Below are 19714 nucleotides of genomic sequence, written 5' to 3'. Positions count from 1 at the left end.
TTATTATTATTATTATTAGTGTGCGGGGATCGCTGGTCGGCACGGACTCGGTGGGCCGAAGGGCCTGTTTCCATGCTGTGTCTCTAAACCAAACCCATAGAGGTGATGTTTCAGGTCGGCACCCTTCTTCAGACCCAACCAAAAACGTCACCTATCCATGTTCTCCACAGATGCTGCCTGACCCGCTGAGTTACCCCAGCACTCTGTGAAACGTCACCTATCCATGTTCTCCCCAGATGCTGCCTGACCTGCTGAGTTACTCCAGCACTCTGTGAAACGTCACCTATCCATGTTCTCCACAGATGCTGCCTGACCCGCTGAGTTACCCCAGCACTCTGTGAAACGTCACCTATCCATGTTCTCCCCAGATGCTGCTTGACCCGCTGAGTTACTCCAGCACTTCGTGTCTATCTTTGGTATAAACCTGCATCTGCAGTTACATTTTATTCCATCGTAATCATTTTGTTTTCCTGTTTTTGGGGGTGTTAAGATAAATAGGTTCAACAAGTGTGAAGATCGTGCCATCCTGATAACTGACCTGTACCTGTACAAACTGGAGCCCGCAAAATGCTACAAGAACATGAAAACACTGCCTCTCACACAGGTGAGTATCATTTACTTCAAATATATCTTTTATACATATAAAATATATACAATAATTGCACTGCAATATAGTTTCAATTCGTTTAGAGATAGAGCGCGGAAACGGGCCAGTCCACGCCGACCAGCGATCCCCGCACACTAACACCATCCTATACACATTAGCGACAATTTCTATATCTATACCAAGCCAATTAACCTACAAACCTGTACGTCATTGGAGTGTGGGAGGAAACCCAAGATACCGGAGAAAACCCATGTAGGTCACAGGGAGAACATACAAACTCCACACAGACAGCAGATGCAGCCGGGATCGAACTCGGATCTCTGGTGCTAAACAAAAAAGTTCTGTTTTATATCTATTTACATATACATATACATATATACATACATATATATATACACATTAAAAGTGAAAACAAAAAGAAAGACAAGGGACTGTTGTCCGGCTGCCGTGTGCACAGCACCTTCACAGGAACAATCGACCAAACAAACAACCAAACAAAGGATTCTAATACTAGACTGTGTGTCTCCCCTGTCCCCCCCCAACCACACCACACCAGGTCCCCCTTTGTTCTTCCAACGTCCCTCACGGTGGTCCCCCTACTCCGGGTCTCCATTGTCTTCCACTCCCCCCTCACGCCCATCGACCGCGTGGCCCCACCGCCGCCGAGGCTCCCTTTGCTGCCGAGCCTCCCACTACCGCCGCCGAGGCTCCTTTGGTGCAGACAGGCCTTCATTGTAGTCCCTGCAAAGCCTGTGGGGCGCGAGTCGGGCGCTTTCCAGTCGTCGCTCCGGTCGGCGGTGATGCCGCGGTTGTTCGGCGGGTGGATCGGGCCCGCGCGACTCCCCCGGGACACTCCAGCCGTGCGATTGGCTCCCCGGGATGCTGGGATATATATTATATACTGAACTTTTTTGTAGTGAATTATCATCATCATTCTTTATTGTCATCATGCAAAGCAACAATTTGTACAGCGCAAAATGAGAAGACGTTTCTCAGGGAATAGATTAGATTAGATTAGATATAATTTATTGCCACACAGCCAAGCTGGTGGAAATTTCGGTTGTCTGCAGCGATACAATAATAAAGAACACACAACCACAATAAAACTGTAACACAAACATCCACCACAGCATTCATCACTGTGGTGGAAGGCACAACATTTGGCCAGTCCTCCTCCATTTCCCCCCCCGTGGTCAGGACCAGAGTCCAGAGTCAGTCCAGGACCGGCTCTTCCGGAGTACCGGAGCATCGCACATAAAAACGCAAACATTTCACACATAAATAAAAACAATCCAGTTCCTGATAAAAAAACAGTACGAATAGTTTTAAAAAGTGCAGGTAAAAAAGCAACATTAAAATACAATTAAAAAAAAAAGTCATCAAATGTCCAGGGCAGCTGATATAAGTGACCTGAGCCAGTGCCAGAGTTATTACTCAGTGCCAGTTATTAAATTGTCAGTTCAAAAGCAGCAGAATCAGGTGGAATGACTGTTTAGCAGCCTCACAGCCTGTGGAAGGAAGCTGTTTAGCAATCTGGTTGTCCGGGCTTTGATGCTGCGGTATCTCTTTCCTGATGGCAGGAGATCCAGATGTGTGTGGAGTGGGTGCAGTCTGTCCTTTGCTATGCTCGGTGCTTTTTTCAGGCAGTGGCTCTGGAACAGTTCTTGTACCGAGGATAGCGAGATTATGGTGTTTACAGAGTTCTATATTAACATATAAAGTTCCTAGGTTCAAGAAGAAGATTTAGAACATTCGGCCTGGGCAAGTCTAGTCCGCCATTTAATCATTATCTTCCCCTCTCAACCACATTCTCCTGCCTTCTCTCCGTAACCCCAGTCGTGCCCGCTGCAACATAGAATTTCATTGTTCCGTTTCGGGACATATGACAATAAAACACTCTTGACTTGACTCGTGTGTACGAAGGAACTGCAGATGCCAGTTTAAGCTGTAAATTGCTTGTATCTAAGCTTCCCCCCAGTCTAGTTTCAGTAAAAACACTGAATCAAGCACTTGAAACAACTCATCTTTATTTTAACATAAGCGCAATTACAGTTCAACTACTGTACCTATCCCACCGTGGGTTCGATCCTCGTAACTGCCCGCTCAAGCCCTCTCGGCCTCGCTCAGACAGAGATCCTCCAGAAGGTCACGCAGTCCCAAGCGTCTCCCAGACGATCGACGCTGGACCTCGTGGCAGCGGACTTTTATATGTCCCGGGACCTCGAGGGGCCGAACAACATGGAGGTGGTCTCTTGATAATCCAATTACAAATATCGATTAACCCCATACATAACATACATTTCCCTAACCCAATAATACAGCAGCTCAATACATTGCATTCAAACCGGAATTCGCAAGGAAGCCAACTTAGCAACATTTACCCTGATCTGCAGGAAACCCAGGCAAGGCTCAATGCCTCATCCAACCAACACACGGCAAAGTTGAACTCTGCAACATTATTTGCAATTATTTACAAGATGTATGTCTGGTTTACAGCCATCCAATACATTCTATGCATTTTGCACCTAATTGACAGGGTCTGCAGATGTTCTTATTCTTTTCTTTCAAATTGTATCTAGGCGCTAGACACACTGACACCACTCCGCAGCTGAGAGCAATTCCAAATTGACTAAATCTCCCAGCAGCCCTGAAGCTTTTACTCCATTTTAAAGTCCTAGCCTCTCCAATTTAGCCAGGATTAACATTTCTTCCTTTTTATCATATATGATCACCCATCATTTATGATAACCAAATAATTCAATAATCAGATAACCAGATATACATAAGTGGTGTACAATTTTGGTCGCCCAATTATAGGAAGGATGTCAACAAAATAGAGAGAGTGCAGAGGAGATTTACTAGAATGTTGCCTGGGTTTCAACAACTAAGTTACAGAGATAGGTTGAATAAGTTAGGTCTTTATTCTCTGGAGCGCAGAAGGTTAAGGGGGGACTTGATAGAGGTCTTTAAAATGATGAGAGGGATAGACAGAGTTGATGTGATCAAGCTTTTCCCTTTGAGAATAGGGAAGATTCAAACAAGAGGACATGACTTCAGAATTAAGGGACAGAAGTTTAGGGGTAACATGAGGGGGGACTTCTTTCCTCAGAGAGTGGTAGCGGTGTGGAATGAGCTTCCAGTGGAAGTGGTGGCGGCAGGTTCGTTGGTATCATTTTAAAATAAATTGGATAGGCATATGGATGAGAAGGGAATGGAGGGTTATGGTATGAGTGCAGGCAGGTAGGACTAAGGGAAAAAAGTTGTTCGGCACGGACTTGTAGTGCCAAGATGGCCTGTTTCCATGCTGTAATTGTTATATGGTTGTTTGTTATATGGTTAAGTGTGTACATCACATTTCCCATCTATCAGCAATTGAAGAAGATGATGTTTCTTTCCAGAATCCTGTCAAGCGTCCCGAGTTTATGGGCATAACTTCACAATTTCCGTCTGATGAGTCTTTACCTCCCGAGTTTTTGTGGGCATGAATTCCCTCCATCCGTGTTGCTGCCCAGTCTTCCATCACCTTCCACAGTCGAACCTAAAACCTAAAAATCCTGAAAAACTTGGGACAAAGCAAGTTACCATCATGCACTCATGCTTTCCCATACATTCACTATATTTCTGCAATACTGTTCCTATTTGAACATATTATATTACCCTATTACTAGATCCCCATTCCTATTCTGTTCCTAATATACTCTTTATTATTCTAGGATCGACAGCCTTCTTCATACTCACACGATGTTATAACATGTATATCTGATGACGGGTAATCATATAAATTTCAGCTGGGTTCAGTCCAGATTTCCCTACAGGCGTGACTCTAATTTAAAGCAAACCATGATAAATGTTCCAATTTAACCAAATTCAGTCTCATTTACTATTTCAAATTTCAGTGTCCATCTCATCCTTTTCATTTCACAGCATTGTGGCCTCTTTTGACCCTTCCAATTCCTGTGGAATTCCCAGCTGTTCAAATTTAAACAATCAATTTCCACATGCTATCAATTTCATCATAAATCCAATCAAGACTGCTGAATGCAGGGATAATTTACTTCCACCTTGATAATAGAAGCCGCTTTACCATCAAGGGTTAAACAATTCAAATCCATCGGGCAGATATGTATCGGCTCTGCTATTCTCAATACCTATTCAAGTTTTTTCCTCTAATTTACTAAGTCTCTCCTCCAGTACCTCTTCTTATTTATGTATGTCTCCTCACTATGGTAACTTGTTACTGTGTCGATTCACTACTATGTTGACTCTTTCCACTATTGACTCTTCACTAGGTTGGCTTTGTTCTTTCTCTAGGGGTTCTTGCTTTTATTCTAACGACTTTGTTCTTTGTCCAGGGGTTCTTGCTGGTAATAGTTCTTAACTACCGAATAATTCTTTAGTCCGGTCTCTTAAAGGGAAGTCCTGCTGCTCACAGTTCCTCTTTTGACCATTTCCAATTCCAACTCCAATTACAATTACAATTCCCATTTTAATTTTCAATCTTAAATCCAACTCTCATATTCATAGATACATAGATACATAGAAAATAGGTGCAGGAGTAGGCCATTCGGCCCTTCGAGCCTGCACCGCCATTCAATATGATCATGGCTGATCATCCAACTCAGTATCCCGTACCTGCCTTCTCTCCATACCCCCTGATCCCTTTAGCCACAAGGGCCACATCTAACTCCCTCTTAAATATAGCCAATGAACTGGCCTCAACTACCCTCTGTGGCAGAGAGTTCCAGAGATTCACCACTCTCTGTGTGAAAAAGTTTCTTCTCATCTCGGTCCTAAAGGATTTCCCCCTTATCCTTAAGCTGTGACCCCTTGTCCTGGACTTCCCCAACATGGGGAACAATCTTCCTGCATCTAGCCTGTCCAACCCCATAAGAATTTTGTACGTTTCTATAAGTATTCCCTAAGTAATTCCATGTTACCAGATTTTCCCAAGTTCCATCCTTCTTGATGCCCTTTGAACAATCCTTCCCATCTTTGTCTGCCTTTCTGGGGATGAGACAATAACAATGTCAATTAATAATCAAACTCCAGTTATTCCTAAGCCAGATTCCACATGTCTATTCCAAATCTCAATTTTTAAAGTCCCTCCATTTCATTAACATACCATTTCGAGACCGAATCCAAAATTAATAAATTTATTTACAATAACCATAATTTAGATGCAAATTAGGTATTTTACTCCAAACCACAGGGGAATGTTTTTTATTTGAAGTCAGTCCTTTAAAGTGGGGCTTGTCCCAGAAGTGATTATAGGTCGTCAGTGTTGTTTCTTTCAAAGATGATTAGAGTGTCCTCTCCTTCCTTTTCTTTCTCCAATAGCTAGGTGATATTAAGGTTCGGCACTAGGGTAGGTCTTCTTCTACTTCTTCTCTTCTGATGGTAGTTTCAATTACAAGGGAGTAGGGATACTGAGGAGCAGCTTGCTCTGCCTGCTGGCCTTCCCAAATATGTCTTAAAGGGGCAGGACAGTATCAGTTCCTCCTGTTTCTGGGGAGCTACATTACCTTTTGCTGTCTTCTTCCCGTTCGTAAGGGGTCTGTGTATTATTTTACCTCACTCCCCAGATAGTGTCTCGACGATATACTGTCCTGCAGGCACAAACTCAGTAGCACATTCATATAATATCTTCTTTCCCCACTCCCGTTCCTCCTGCACAGTAAGTTTGTTTCTTCTGTCCCTAGTGCCATTTCCATTCCTTAGTTGCCATCCCTTCTCATGCCAGCTACTATGTTTCCCAGTCGCGCTTCTTCCTTTCAGTGAGGGTTTCTTGAGAATTGGATTATTCATGTCTCCTCCTGCTTGGATGGGGTGGTGTTCGTTCTGATATATAGTGCTGTTTCTCGGGCCATGTGAGCACGCCTTTAATTGTAATAGATGGTATTACTGTTAACTGGCAGATCAGAGTTACTGAAATGGGTTGGATTGCCAAAATGTCCCTGCCCCCTGATCTCCCTGCCTCGTCCTCTACCTTTGGGGTCCCAGTGAAGAAAGCAAATGGCATGTTGGCCTTTATAACAAGAGGAATCGAATATAGGAGCAAAGAGGTCCTTCTGTAATTGTACAGAGCCCTAGTGAGATCACACCTGGAGTATTGTGTGCAGTTTTGGTCCCCTAATTTGAGGAAGGACATTCTTGCTATTGAGGGAGTCCAGCGTAGGTTTACAAGGTTAATTCCCGGGATGGCGGGACTGTCATATGCTGAGAGAATGGAGCAGCTGGGCTTGTACACTCTGGAGTTTAGAAGGATGAGAGGATTTCTCATTGAAACATATAAGATTGTTAAGGGCTTGGACACGCTAGAGGCAGGAAACATGTTCCCGATGTTGGGGGAGTCCAAAACCAGGGGCCACAGTTTAAGAATAAGGAGTAAGCCATTTAGAACGGAGATGAGGAAACACTTTTTCTCACAGAGAGTGGTGAGTGTGGAATTCTCTGCCTCAGAGGGCGGTGGAGGTCGGTTCTCTGGATGCTTTCAAGAGAGAGCTAGATAGGGCTCTTAAAAATAGCGGAATCAGGGGATATGGGGAGAAGGCAGGAACACATTGAATGGCGGTGCTGGCTCGAAGGGCCGCATGGCCTACTCCTGCACCTGTTGTCTATTGTCTATTGTCCCTGTCAGTGTCCTCGTCCTCACCTTCGGGGTCCCCTCTCGGAATCCACTGGTTTCTGTAACTCCGTGGCCTTCTTCTCTGCCCCCTTCCTTCTCGATAGTACTCCCTCATAGGATACGACCGACTCCAATGTCCCATCCCCCACAGCTGTAACACTGATCGGGCCGGACCGCTCTATAACCTCTCCAGCCAAACCGAGCAAAGGTCGGTGCCCTGAATGGGAGGTCTATCCAGGCCTTGAGGTTTTCTTCCTCCTTATCCTCTTCTGTTCTTATTTCTTTTACTTGAACCTTTAATTTCCGGGCTGCCGTTGAACCAGGCTGCCTTGAGGTCTGACTGTCTGTGGTTTGGAAGACATTTATACCTAATGCGGGCATCTCCCCACAAACACACTGTCTACGTGGAGTCCGTTTTAAATCCCCTTCATTGGTGAATTACTCCGACAATTATATTATCCATATCCGGATTAATCCCTCCATATTCTTCCCCTATCTCACCCTCTGCAAAGCTATTTGTTCTATCCCGGTACTTCAAGAAGGATTCTTTCAATCAATTTCGGCACCCATGTCAATGAAGTCTTCCTTCTAGCTCCTTGCTTTCCCCTACTGTCCTCCACTTGTGGAGCAAACATAGGAGATGATTGTAAGGTGAATTTATTATGGGGAACAAGGAAATGGCAGATGAGTTGAACAGGTACTTTGGATCTGTCTTCACTAAGGAGGACACAAACAATCTTCCTGATGTACTAGTGGCCAGAGGATCTGGGAATGACGGAGGAACTGAAGGAAATCCACATTAGGCAGGAAATGGTGTTGGATAGACTGATGGGACTGAAGGCTGATAAATCCCCAGGGCCTGATGGTCTACATCCCAGGGTACTTAAGGAAGTGGCTCTAGAAATTGTGGATGCATTGGTGATCATTTTCCAATGTTCTATAGACTCAGGATCAGTTTCTGTGGATTGGAGGGTAGCTAATGTTATCCCACTTTTTAAGTAAGGCGGGAGAGAGAAAACAGGGAATTATAGACCAGTTAGCCGGGCATTGGTGGTGGGGAAGATGCTGGAGTCAATTATAAAAGATGAGATAGCCGAACATTGGGATAGCAGTAACAGGATCGGTCCGGGTCAGCATGGATTTACGAAGGGGTAATCATGCTTGACTAATTTTCTGGAATTTGTTGAAGATGTAACTAGGAAAATGGACAAGGGAGAGCCAGTGGATGTAGTGTACCTGGACTTTCAGAAAGCATTTGCTAAGGTCCCACATAGGAGATTAGTGGGCAAAATTAGGGCACATGGTATTGGGGGTAGAGTGCTGACATGGATAGAGAAGTGGTTGGCAGACAGGAAACAAAGAGTAGGGATTAACGGGTCCCTTTCAGAATGGCAGACAGTGACTAATGGGGTACCACAAGGCTCGGTGCTGGGACCACAGCTATTTACAATATACATCAATTATTTGGATGAAGGGGTTCAAAGTAACATTAGCAAATTTACAGGTGACACAAAGCTGGGTGGCAGTGTGAACTGTGAGGTGGATGCTATGAGAATGCAGGGTGACTTGGACAGGTTGGGGGAGTGGGCAGGTGCATGGCAGATGAAGTTTAATGGGATAAATGTGAGGTTATCCACATTGGTAGCAAAACCAGGAAGGCAGATTACTATCTAAATGGCGTCAAGTTGGGAAAAGGGGAAGTACAATGGGATCTGGGGGTCCTTGTACATCAGTCTATGAAAGTAAGCATGCAGGTACAGCAGGCAGTGAAGAAAGCGAATGGCATGTTGGCCTTGCAAAGAGTAGGAGTGAACGGGTCCTTTTCAGAATGGCAGGCAGTGGCGAGTGGAGTGCCGCAAGGCTCGGTGTTGGGGCCGCAACTGTTTACCATATATATTAATGATTTGGAAGAGGGAATTAGGAGAAACACTAGCATGTTTGTGGATGACACAAAGCTGGGTGGCAGTGTGAACTGTGAAGAGGATGTTAGGAGGTTGCACGGTGACCTGGACAGGTTGAGTGAGTGGGCAGATGTGTAGCAGATGCAGTATAATATAGATAAATGTGAGGTTATCCACTTTGGCAGCAAAATCAAGGGGGCAGATTATTATCTCAATGGGGTTAGGTTAGGTAAGGGGGAGGTGCAGCGAGAACTGGGCGTCCTTGTACACCGGTCACTGAAAGTTGGCTTACAGCTACATCAGGCAGTGAAGAAAGCTAATGGAATGTTGGCCTTCATAACAAGAGGATTTCAGTATAGGAGTAAAGAGGTTCTTCTGCAGTTGTATAGGGCTGTGGTGAGACCACATCTGGAATATTGTGTAGAGTTTTGGTCTCCTAATGTGAGGAAGGACATCCTTGTGATTGACGCAGTGCAGCATAGGTTCACGAGATTGATCCCTGGGATGGCGGGACTGTCATATGAGGAAAGATTGAAAAGATTAGGCTTGTATTCACTGGAATTTAGAAGGATAATGGGGATATCTTATAGAAACATATAAAATTATAAAAGGACTGGACAATCTAGATGCAGGAAAATTTTTCCCAATGTGGGGTGAGTCCAGAACCAGGGGCCACAGTCTTTGAATAATGGGGAGGTCATTTAAGACTGAGGTGAGAAAAAACGTTTTCACCCAGAGAGTTGTGAATTTATGGAATTCCCTGCCACAGTGGAGGCCAAATCACTGGATGGATTTAATAGAGAGTTAGATAGAGCTCTAGGGGCTAGTGGAATCAAGGGACCTGGGGGCAGCGACAGCGGCCGGGCCTCTGGCACAAAGACCGGTCTTGTTGCTCAGAAGGGTAAGGAAAAGAAGAGGAGGGCAATTGTAATAGGGGACTCTATAGTCAGGGGGTCGGATAGGCGATTCGGTGGACGCAGACAAGAGACCCGGATGGTAGTTTGCCTCCCTGGTGCCAGGGTCAGGGATGTGTCTGAACGGGTCCAAGAAGTCCTGAAATGGGAGGGAGAGGAGCCTGAAGTTGTGGTACATATAGGTACCAACGACATAGGTAAAAAAGGAGAAGAGGTCCTGAAAGAAGTATTTAGGGAGTTAGGTAGAGAGTTAAGGAGAAGGACTGCAAAGGTAACAATCTCAGGATTACTGCCTGTGCCACGCGACAGTGAGAGTAGGAATGGAGCGAGGTGGAGGATAAATGAGTGGATGAGGGACTGGTGCAGTTGGTATGGATTCAAGTTTCTGGATCAATGGGACCTCTTTTGGGGAAGGTGCGACCTGTACAGAAAGGACGGGTTGCACTTGAACTCGAGGGGGACCAATATCCTGGCGGGGAGATTTGCAAAGGCTACTGGGGAGACTTTAAACTAGTATGGTTGGGGGGAGGGACTCAAATTGGGAAAGCTAGCAGTCAGTGTGTGAGGCAGGAGGCAGAGAATGGTAGCACTCTGACCCAAAATGTAGGGGAGAGAGAAGAAAAAGACAATAAACAGAGAATAAGAGAGAGTGGGTTTCTTAAATGTGTATATTTTAATGCTAGGAGCATTGTAAGAAAGGTGGATGAACTTAGAGCCTGGATTGACACCAGGAAGTATGATGTTGTGGCGATCAGTGAAACATGGTTGCAGGAGGGCTGTGATTGGAAACTAAATATTCCAGGATTTCGTTGCTTCAGGTGTGATAGAATTGGAGGGGCAAGAGGTGGAGGTGTTGCATTGCTTATCAGGGAAGATATTACAGCAGTGCTTTGGCAGGATAGATTAGAGGGCTCGTCTAGGGAGGCTATTTGGGTGGAACTGAGAAATGGGAAAGGGGTAGCAACACTTATAGGGGTGTATTATAGACCGCCAAATGGGGAGCGAGAATTGGAAGAGCAAATATGTAAGGAGATTGCAGATATTAGTAGTAAGCACAAGGTAGTGATTGTGGGAGATTTCAATTTTCCACACATAGACTGGGAAACCCATTCTGTAAATGGGCTGGATGGGTTGGAGTTTGTAAAATGTGTGCAGGATAGTTTTTTGCAGCAATACATAGAAATACCTACTAGAGAAGGGCGGTACTGGACCTCCTGTTAGGAAATGAGACGGGTCAGGTGGCAGAGGTATGCGTTGGGGAACAGTTCGGGACCAGTGATCACAATACCATTAGTTTCAATATAATTATGGAGAGGGTCAGAACTGGACCTAGGGTTGAGATTTTTGATTGGAGAAAGGCTAACTTTGAGGAGATGCGAAAGGATTTAAAAGGAGTAAATTGGGACATTTTGTTTTATGGGAAAGATGTGGAAGAGAAATGGAGTACATTTAAAGGTGAAATTTTAAGAGTACAGAATCTTTATGTCCCTGTTCGGTTGAAAGGAAATAGTAAAAATCGGAAAGAGCCATGGTTTTCAAGGGAAATTGGACACTTGGTTCGGAAAAAGAGGGAGATCTACAATAATTATAGGCAGCATGGAGTAAATGAGGTGCTTGAGGAGTATAAAGAATGTAAAAAGAATCTTAAGAAAGAAATTAGAAAAGCTAAAAGAAGATATGAGGTTGCTTTGGCAAGTAAGGTGAAAGTAAACCCAAAGGGTTTCTACAGCTATATTAATAGCAAAAGGATAACGAGGGATAAAATTGGTCCATTAGAGAGTCAGAGTGGACAGCTATCTGCAGAGCCAAAAGAGATGGGGGAGATATTGAACAATTTATTTTCTTCGGTATTCACCAAGGAGAAGGATATTGAATTATGTGAGGTAAGGGAAACAAGTAGAGTAGCCATGGAAACTATGAGATTCAAAGAAGAGGAAGTACTGACACTTTTGAGAAATATAAAAGTGGATAAGTCTCCAGGTCCGGACAGGATATTCCCTAGGACATTGAGGGAAGTTAGTGTAGAAATAGCAGGGGCTATGACAGAAATATTTCAAATGTCATTAGAAACGGGAATAGTGCCGGAGGATTGGCGTACTGCGCATGTTGTTCCATTGTTTAAAAAGGGGTCTAAAAGTAAACCTAGCAATTATAGACCTGTTAGTTTGACGTCAGTGGTGGGCAAATTAATGAAAAGGATACTTAGAGATAATATATATAAGCATCTGGATAAACAGGGTCTGATTAGGAACAGTCAACATGGATTTGTGCCTGGAAGGTCATGTTTGACTAATCTTCTTGAATTTTTTGAAGAGGTTACTCGGGAAATTGATGAGGGTAAAGCAGTGGATGTTGTATATATGGACTTCAGTAAGGCCTTTGACAAGGTTCCTCATGGAAGGTTGGTTAAGAAGGTTCAATGGTTGGGTATTAATGGCGGAGTAGCAAGATGGATTCAACAGTGGCTGAATGGGAGATGCCAGAGAGTAATGGTGGATGGTTGTTTGTCAGGTTGGAGGCCAGTGACTAGTGGGGTGCCACAGGGATCTGTGCTGGGTCCACTGTTGTTTGTCATGTACATCAATGATCTGGATGATGGTGTGGTAAATTGGATTAGTAAGTATGCAGATGATACTAAGATAGGTGGGGTTGTGGATAATGAAGTAGATTTTCAAAGTCTACAGAGAGATTTATGCCAGTTGGAAGAGTGGACTGAAAGATGGCAGATGGAGTTTAATGCTGATAAGTGTGAGGTGCTACATCTTGGCAGGACAAATCAAAATAGGACGTACATGGTAAATGGTAGGGAATTGAAGAATGCAGGTGAACAGAGGGATCTGGGAATAACTGTGCACAGTTCCCTGAAAGTGGAATCTCATGTAGATAGGGTGGTAAAGAAAGCTTTTGGTGTGCTGGCCTTTATAAATCAGAGCATTGAGTATAGAAGTTGGGATGTAATGTTAAAATTGTACAAGGCATTGGTGAGGCCAATTCTGGAGTATGGGGTACAATTTTGGTCGCCTAATTATAGGAAGGATGTCAACAAAATAGACAGAGTACAGAGGAGATTTACTAGAATGTTGCCTGGGTTTCAGCAACTAAGTTACAGAGAGAGGTTGAACAAGTTAGGGCTTTATTCTTTGGAGCGCAGAAGGTTAAGGGGGGACTTGATAGAGGTCTTTAAAATGATGAGAGGGATAGACAGAATTGACGTGGATAAGCTTTTCCCACTGAGAGTAGGGAAGATTCAAACAAGGGGACATGACTTGAGAATTAAGGGACAGAAGTTTAGGGGTAACATGAGGGGGAACTTCTTTACTCAGAGAGTGGTAGCTGTGTGGAATGAGCTTCCAGTGAAGGTGGTGGAGGCAGGTTCGTTTTTATCATTTAAAAATAAATTGGATAGTTATATGGACGGGAAAGGAATGGAGGGTTATGGTCTGAGCGCAGGTATATGGGACTAGGGGAGAATACGTGTTCGGCACGGACTAGAAGGGTCGAGATGGCCTGTTTCCGTGCTGTAATTGTTATATGGTTATATGGTTATATGATATGGGAAGATGGCAGGCATGGGTTATTGATAGGGGACGATCAGCCATGATCACAATGAATGGCGGTGCTGGCTCGAAGGGCTGAATGGCCTCCTCCTGCATCTATTTTCTATTGTCTATTGGGATAGAGGATCTCTCCCCGATGTCTCTACTTCAGATTTAAATTTAGGGGGAGGAGCCGAAGATAACGCTGACTCCTCCCGTGTGCACCGTTCGCAAGCTGCGCATGGTTTCTCCGAATTGGGAACATAAGAGTTCTGTGAGGAATACTGTGGCACTAGCTCCACTCCGAAGAATTCTGCACACCCTGGCATATGATGAATATCTCTCCCTTCAAGATATGCAGACCCTGTTTCACTCTAACCGGATTTAACAGATTTAGTTTCCGTCGTCATCCCCCCTTTAAGAGCCGTCTCAGTAGTCTCCCTTTCAGAAGATGGTATTATCTCCCTCTCCTGCTGTTAGCTTACTTCTTCTCCCAGCCCCTGCTCTGGAATGTCCCTAGTAGGATCAATACTATCGTGTTCTCCTCCTATTCCCAATTTCCAAGCCGCCATTCTTAGGGTGGACAGCAAAACAATTTCTTTCTTTATTTTTCTTTTAGTGAAGAACATTCTCCACATCCCAATTAACTCATTTCCTTCTTCACTATACCCATATTTTTTAACGATCGTTTCTCTATAGTTTATTCCTATTACAGATTTTAGTCCACCCAACGGCCAAAGTTCGTCTTTCAAAATTGCATTTAATTCCCCAGATAATCCTCTTAGTCTATCCGCTTAATGTGAAAGCTCACCACAAATTATCCTTATCGGGCTTTCAAATCTGTGTGATCGGTCCTTCTCAGAGATATTCCCCATTCTCTGAACAATGGTCACAACACAAATTGCAAAATAAAGGTTCCAGACACTAACACCTCTTCCAATCACTCCTTCCTCTCAGGCTCCAAGGTCAATGGAATCTCCCCACACAATGGTCAACGGTCTTTCCGATTCACACTCTGGCAATCGCTCCCTTTCAACTGTTTCCCAGTCACCCCTATTCAATAATTGCTATTCAATTATTTAAACCATTTGCTCGTATTTAGTCTCTCTCCCAACTCTCTAATCAGTTAAATCACAATCACTTAATTCAATTCTGTACAGAAAGGATGGGTTGCACTTGAACCCGAGGGGGACCAACATCCTGGCGGGGAAATTTGCAAAGGTCACTGGGGAGACTTTAAACTAGAATGGTTGGGGCGAGGGACTCAAATAGAGAAAGCTAGTAGACAGAATGGGAGGCAGGAAGCAGAAAAGGGAAGCACTCGGACACAAGAGGAGAAAGAAAAAAAAGGAAATAAACAGAGTAGAAGAGACGGGGGGTTTCTTAAATGTGCATATTTTAATGCTAGGAGCATTGTAAGAAAGGTGGATGAGCTTAGAGTCTGGATAGACACCTGGAAGTATGATGTTGTGGCGATCAGTGAAACATGGTTGCAGGAGGGCTGTGATTGGAAACTAAATATTCCAGGATTTCGTTGCTTCAGGTGTGATAGAATTGGAGGGGCAAGAGGTGGTGGTGTTGCATTGCTAGTCAGGGAAGATATTACAGCAGTGCTTTGGCAGGATAGATTGGAGGGCTCATCTAGGGAGGCTATTTGGGTGGAACTGAGAAGTGGGAAAGGTGTAGCAACACTTATAGGGGTGTATTATAGACCGCCAAATGGGGAACGAGAATTGGAAGAGCAAATATGTAAGGAGATAGCAGATATTAGTAGTAAGCACAAGGTAGTGATTGTGGGAGATTTCAACTTTCCACACATAGACTGGGAAACACATTCTGTAAATGGGCTGGATGGTTTGGAGTTTGTAAAATGTGTGCAGGATAGTTTTTTGCAGCAATACATAGAGGTACCTACTAGAGGAGGGGCAGTGCTGGACCTCCTGTTAGGAAATGAGACGGGACAGGTGGCGGAGGTATGCGTTGGGGAGCACTTCGGGTCCAGTGATCACAATACCATTAGTTTCAATATAATTATGGAGAAGGTCAGAACTGGACCTAGGGTTGAGATTTTTGATTGGAGAAAGGCTAACTTTGATGAGATGCGAGATGATTTAAAAGGAGTGGACTGGGACATTTTGTTTTATGGGAAAGATGTAGAAGAGAAATGGTGGACATTTAAAGGGGAAATTTTAAGAGTACAGAATCTTTATGTTCCTGTTCGGTTGAAAGGAAACAGTAAAAATTGGAAAGAGCCCTGGTTTTCAAGGGAAATTGGACATCTTGTTCGGAAAAAGAGGGAGATCTACAATAATTATAGGCAGCATGAAGTAAATGAGGTGCTTGTGGAGTATAAGGAATGTAAAAAGAATCTTAAGAAAGAAATTAGAAAAGCTAAAAGAAGATATGAGGTTGCTTTGGCAAGTAAGGTGAAAGTAAATCCAAAGGGTTTCTACAGCTATATTAATGTCAAAAAGATAACGAGGGATAAAATTGGTCCATTGGAGAAACAGAGTGGGCAGCTATCTGCAGAGCCAAAAGAGATGGGGGAGATATTGAACAATTTCTTTTCTTCGGTATTCACCAAGGAGAAGGATATTGAATTATGTGAGGTAAGGGAAACGAGTAGAGTAGTTATGGATACTATGAGTTTCAAAGTAAAAGAAGTACTGACACTTTTGAAAAATATAAAAGTGGATAAGTCTCCAGGTCCTGACAGGATATTCCCTAGGACATTGAGGGAAGTTAGTGTGGAAATAGCCGGGGCTATGACAGAAATATTTCAAATGTCATTAGAAACGGGAATAGTCCCCGAGGATTGGCGTACTGCGCATGTTGTTCCATTGTTTAAAAAGGGTTCTAAGAGTAAACCTAGCAATTATAGACCTGTTAGTTTGACTTCAGTGGTGGGCAAATTAATGGAAAAGATACTTAGAGATAATATATATAAGCATCTGGATAAACAGGGTCTGATTAGGAACAGTCAACATGGATTTGTGCCTGGATGGTCATGTTTGACTAATCTTCTTGAATTTTTTTGAAGAGGTTACTAGGGAAATTGACGAGGGTAAAGCAGTGGATGTTGTCTATATGGACTTTAGTAAGGCCTTTGACAAGGTTCCTCATGGAAGGTTGGTTAAGAAGGTTAAACTGTTGGGTATAAATGCAGGAATAGCAAGATGGATTCAGCAGTGGCTGAATGGGAGAAGCCAGAGGGTAATGGTGGATGGCTGTTTGTCGGGTTGGAGGCAGGTGACTAGTGGGGTGCCTCAGGGATCTGTGTTGGGTCCTTTGTTGTTTGTCATGTACATCAATGATCTGGATGAAGGGGTGGTAAATTGGATTAGTAAGTATGCAGATGATACCAAGATAGGGGGTGTTGTGGATAATGAAGAGGATTTCCAAAGTCTACAGAGTGATTTAGGCCATTTGGAAAAATGGGCTGAAAGATGGCAGATGGAGTTTAATGCTGATAAATGTGAGGTGTTACACCTTGGCAGGACAAATCAAAATAGGACGTACATGATAAATGGTAGGGAATTGAAGAATACAGTTGAACAGAGGGATCTGGGAATAACCGTGCATAGTTCCTTGAAGGTGGAATCTCATATAGATAGGGTGGTAAAGAAAGCTTTTGGTATGCTAGCCTTTATAAATCAGAGCATTGAGTATAGAAGCTGGGATGTAATGTTAAAATTGTACAAGGCATTGGTGAGACCAAATCTGGAGTATGGTGTACAATTTTGGTCGCCCAATTATAGGAAGGATGTCAACAAAATAGAGAGAGTACAGAGTAGATTTACTAGAATGTTGCCTGGGTTTCAACAACTAAGTTACAGAGATAGGTTGAATAAGTTAGGTCTTTATTCTCTGGAGCGCAGAAGGTTAAGGGGGGACTTGATAGAGGTCTTTAAAATGATGAGAGGGATAGACAGAGTTGATGTGATCAAGCTTTTCCCTTTGAGAATAGGGAAGATTCAAACAAGAGGACATGACTTCAGAATTAAGGGACAGAAGTTTAGGGGTAACATGAGGGGGAACTTCTTTACTCAGAGAGTGGTGGCTGTGTGGAATGAGCTTCCAGTGGAAGTGGTGGCAGCAGGTTCGTTGGTATCATTTAAGAATAAATTGGATAGGCATATGGATGAGAAGGGAATGGAGGGTTATGGTATGAGTGCAGGCAGGTGGGACTAAGGGAAAAAAATTGTTCGGCGCGGACTTGTAGGGCCGAGATGGCCTGTTTCCGTGCTGTAATTGTTATATGGTTATATGGTTAATTCCAAACTTTCAAACAAAGGATCTCAATCCAAGTCTAACTCTCAACCGCAGTCTCTCATGCAGCAATCTCTCTCTCACTCAATCCACTTTAAGTTTGCACAGACAGACAAATCCGAACCAAACTAACAAAACTATAATTAAGAATGAAAATATTCCCCCGATTATATAATCCAAAACACACCCCAATATAAACTATAAGCATCCAGTAAACCCCACTCTAATGAATCTTCCTCGTGGTGTAATCGATCAGCAGGATGACTCCTCCCCCAATGCAGCGATCGAAGTACAACCCCTGATCGAACCACCTCGATTCAGATTCTTACAATATGACCCTAACAAATACAAATACTTAATTCAAATCACTCTTACTTCAAGTTTCTAAATCCGTAAACACTTGCACAAGCAGCAACACAAATGACAGTCCACGGACTTAACACGATCAAAATCTTAACTCTTAATTCTTAATATACTCTAAGTTTATTTACATACACAGAATATTTACAAAATCCGGATCCGATGACAATATGAAAAACTAGATTTTTACAATATACAAAATGATTTAAAGCACTAGCGCACAGTTCACGAACACTCGATCTCGACGCCACGTCAGTCTGTTATCACACAGTGAACCTCTCCCCCTGATACCGAAGATTTTCCCCTTCCTAGTTTACACTTTGCTGAGGGGTACTACTCCCTAAATGACTACTTTTCCTCCCGAATGTTACTATCCCTCTGTTAAGACTGGACTTCTATAGGGGGACCTCTATCCCTCCTCTCCAAGTTCGACAGAATTAGGGGTACCCTTCGCTATTCGGATTACTTTTCATCAAGTAAAACAGGTTCCCGTCTCTCAGGTACTCTTCGCTACCACGTACTAGTCAACAGTCGACCGGAGCGTGACTACTCACTGTTGATCAGCTGCTATTCGGAATCGATCACTGACATGCACCAACTCCGAAGTTCTATATACAGGAATTCGAATTCCACCTTACTGGCAGAACTTCAATATGAAATTCAGTATTTGAAAATTTGGCTTTGCAAATATAGACTCGAAATCGAACTCCTAATTTCCCAGTTGAATTCTTGAACGGACTGGAGTATTCCGGACAATCTATACTCTGTCCATCCAAGCCCAGCACCTTTACGAGGCTCTTCGTCTGTCACTTCAGGGGGAGACTCAGATACCTTCACGCAGACACTCCTCCGACGGTTCAGCGCCTAGCTTCGCGCTGTGAGTTATCGATGCCGATTTTCAGAGCGCACCTTTTCAATTCGCGCTCCTGGCAAAGATCCGATCGAAGGTCAGACCTGTATTCAATACCCCATCAATTTGGATACCAAGTCTAACCTTGGGCCACTCCCCGCCCGATGAAGCGTGATTGGCTCTCGTTAAAGCAGCTGCAGTCAGCCAACTACAACCAAAGTTTTGGGCCTCTAACCCAGGAAAGGGTCTCTAACCCAACCGCAGCAGGGCCTCTAACCCCACCCTGGTTTTATGGGCCCTCAACCCAAAAGAGTGCTAACCACTCCCCCGTGCTTGCTAGACTCTGTTCTAATGATATCGATTAGACCCTTTCCCACGCCCGCGAATGATCGATCTGCTTCGACTAGCGAACTGCCGAAAACCAATGCGAAAACCGCACTGTGGGCCCGATTTCTGCACTCGCGATCAAAACAGCTCAACACCCTTGATCGCAAACTTGTGTTTGGGGGTCTTTTGAGATCCCGGACGAGCCCCCAGTGTAAATTGCTCGTTTCTAAGCTTCCCCTCAGTCTAGTTTCAGTAAAAACACTGGAAGCACTTGAACAACGAATCTTTATTTAACAAAAGCGCATTACAGTTCAACTACTGTATC

The 19714-nt window shown here is 43.8% G+C and overlaps 1 protein-coding gene across 1 annotated transcript in view; it reads left to right on the top strand.

The window, feature by feature from the left end:
- Positions 1–19714, top strand: part of LOC116972507 (unconventional myosin-Id-like) — a 112125-nt gene that overhangs the window by 77061 nt on the left and 15350 nt on the right. Inside the window, exon 20 of the mRNA XM_033020287.1 lies at positions 491–604. Within this exon, the coding sequence (XP_032876178.1) occupies positions 491–604 (114 nt within the window). The remainder of the gene's footprint in view (positions 1–490; positions 605–19714) is intronic.

The sequence above is a fragment of the Amblyraja radiata genome, chromosome 4 (genome assembly GCF_010909765.2).
Source record: "Amblyraja radiata isolate CabotCenter1 chromosome 4, sAmbRad1.1.pri, whole genome shotgun sequence".
In the NCBI taxonomy this organism is placed as follows: domain Eukaryota; kingdom Metazoa; phylum Chordata; class Chondrichthyes; order Rajiformes; family Rajidae; genus Amblyraja; species Amblyraja radiata.
This window is presented reverse-complemented; position numbering and strand designations above follow the sequence as displayed.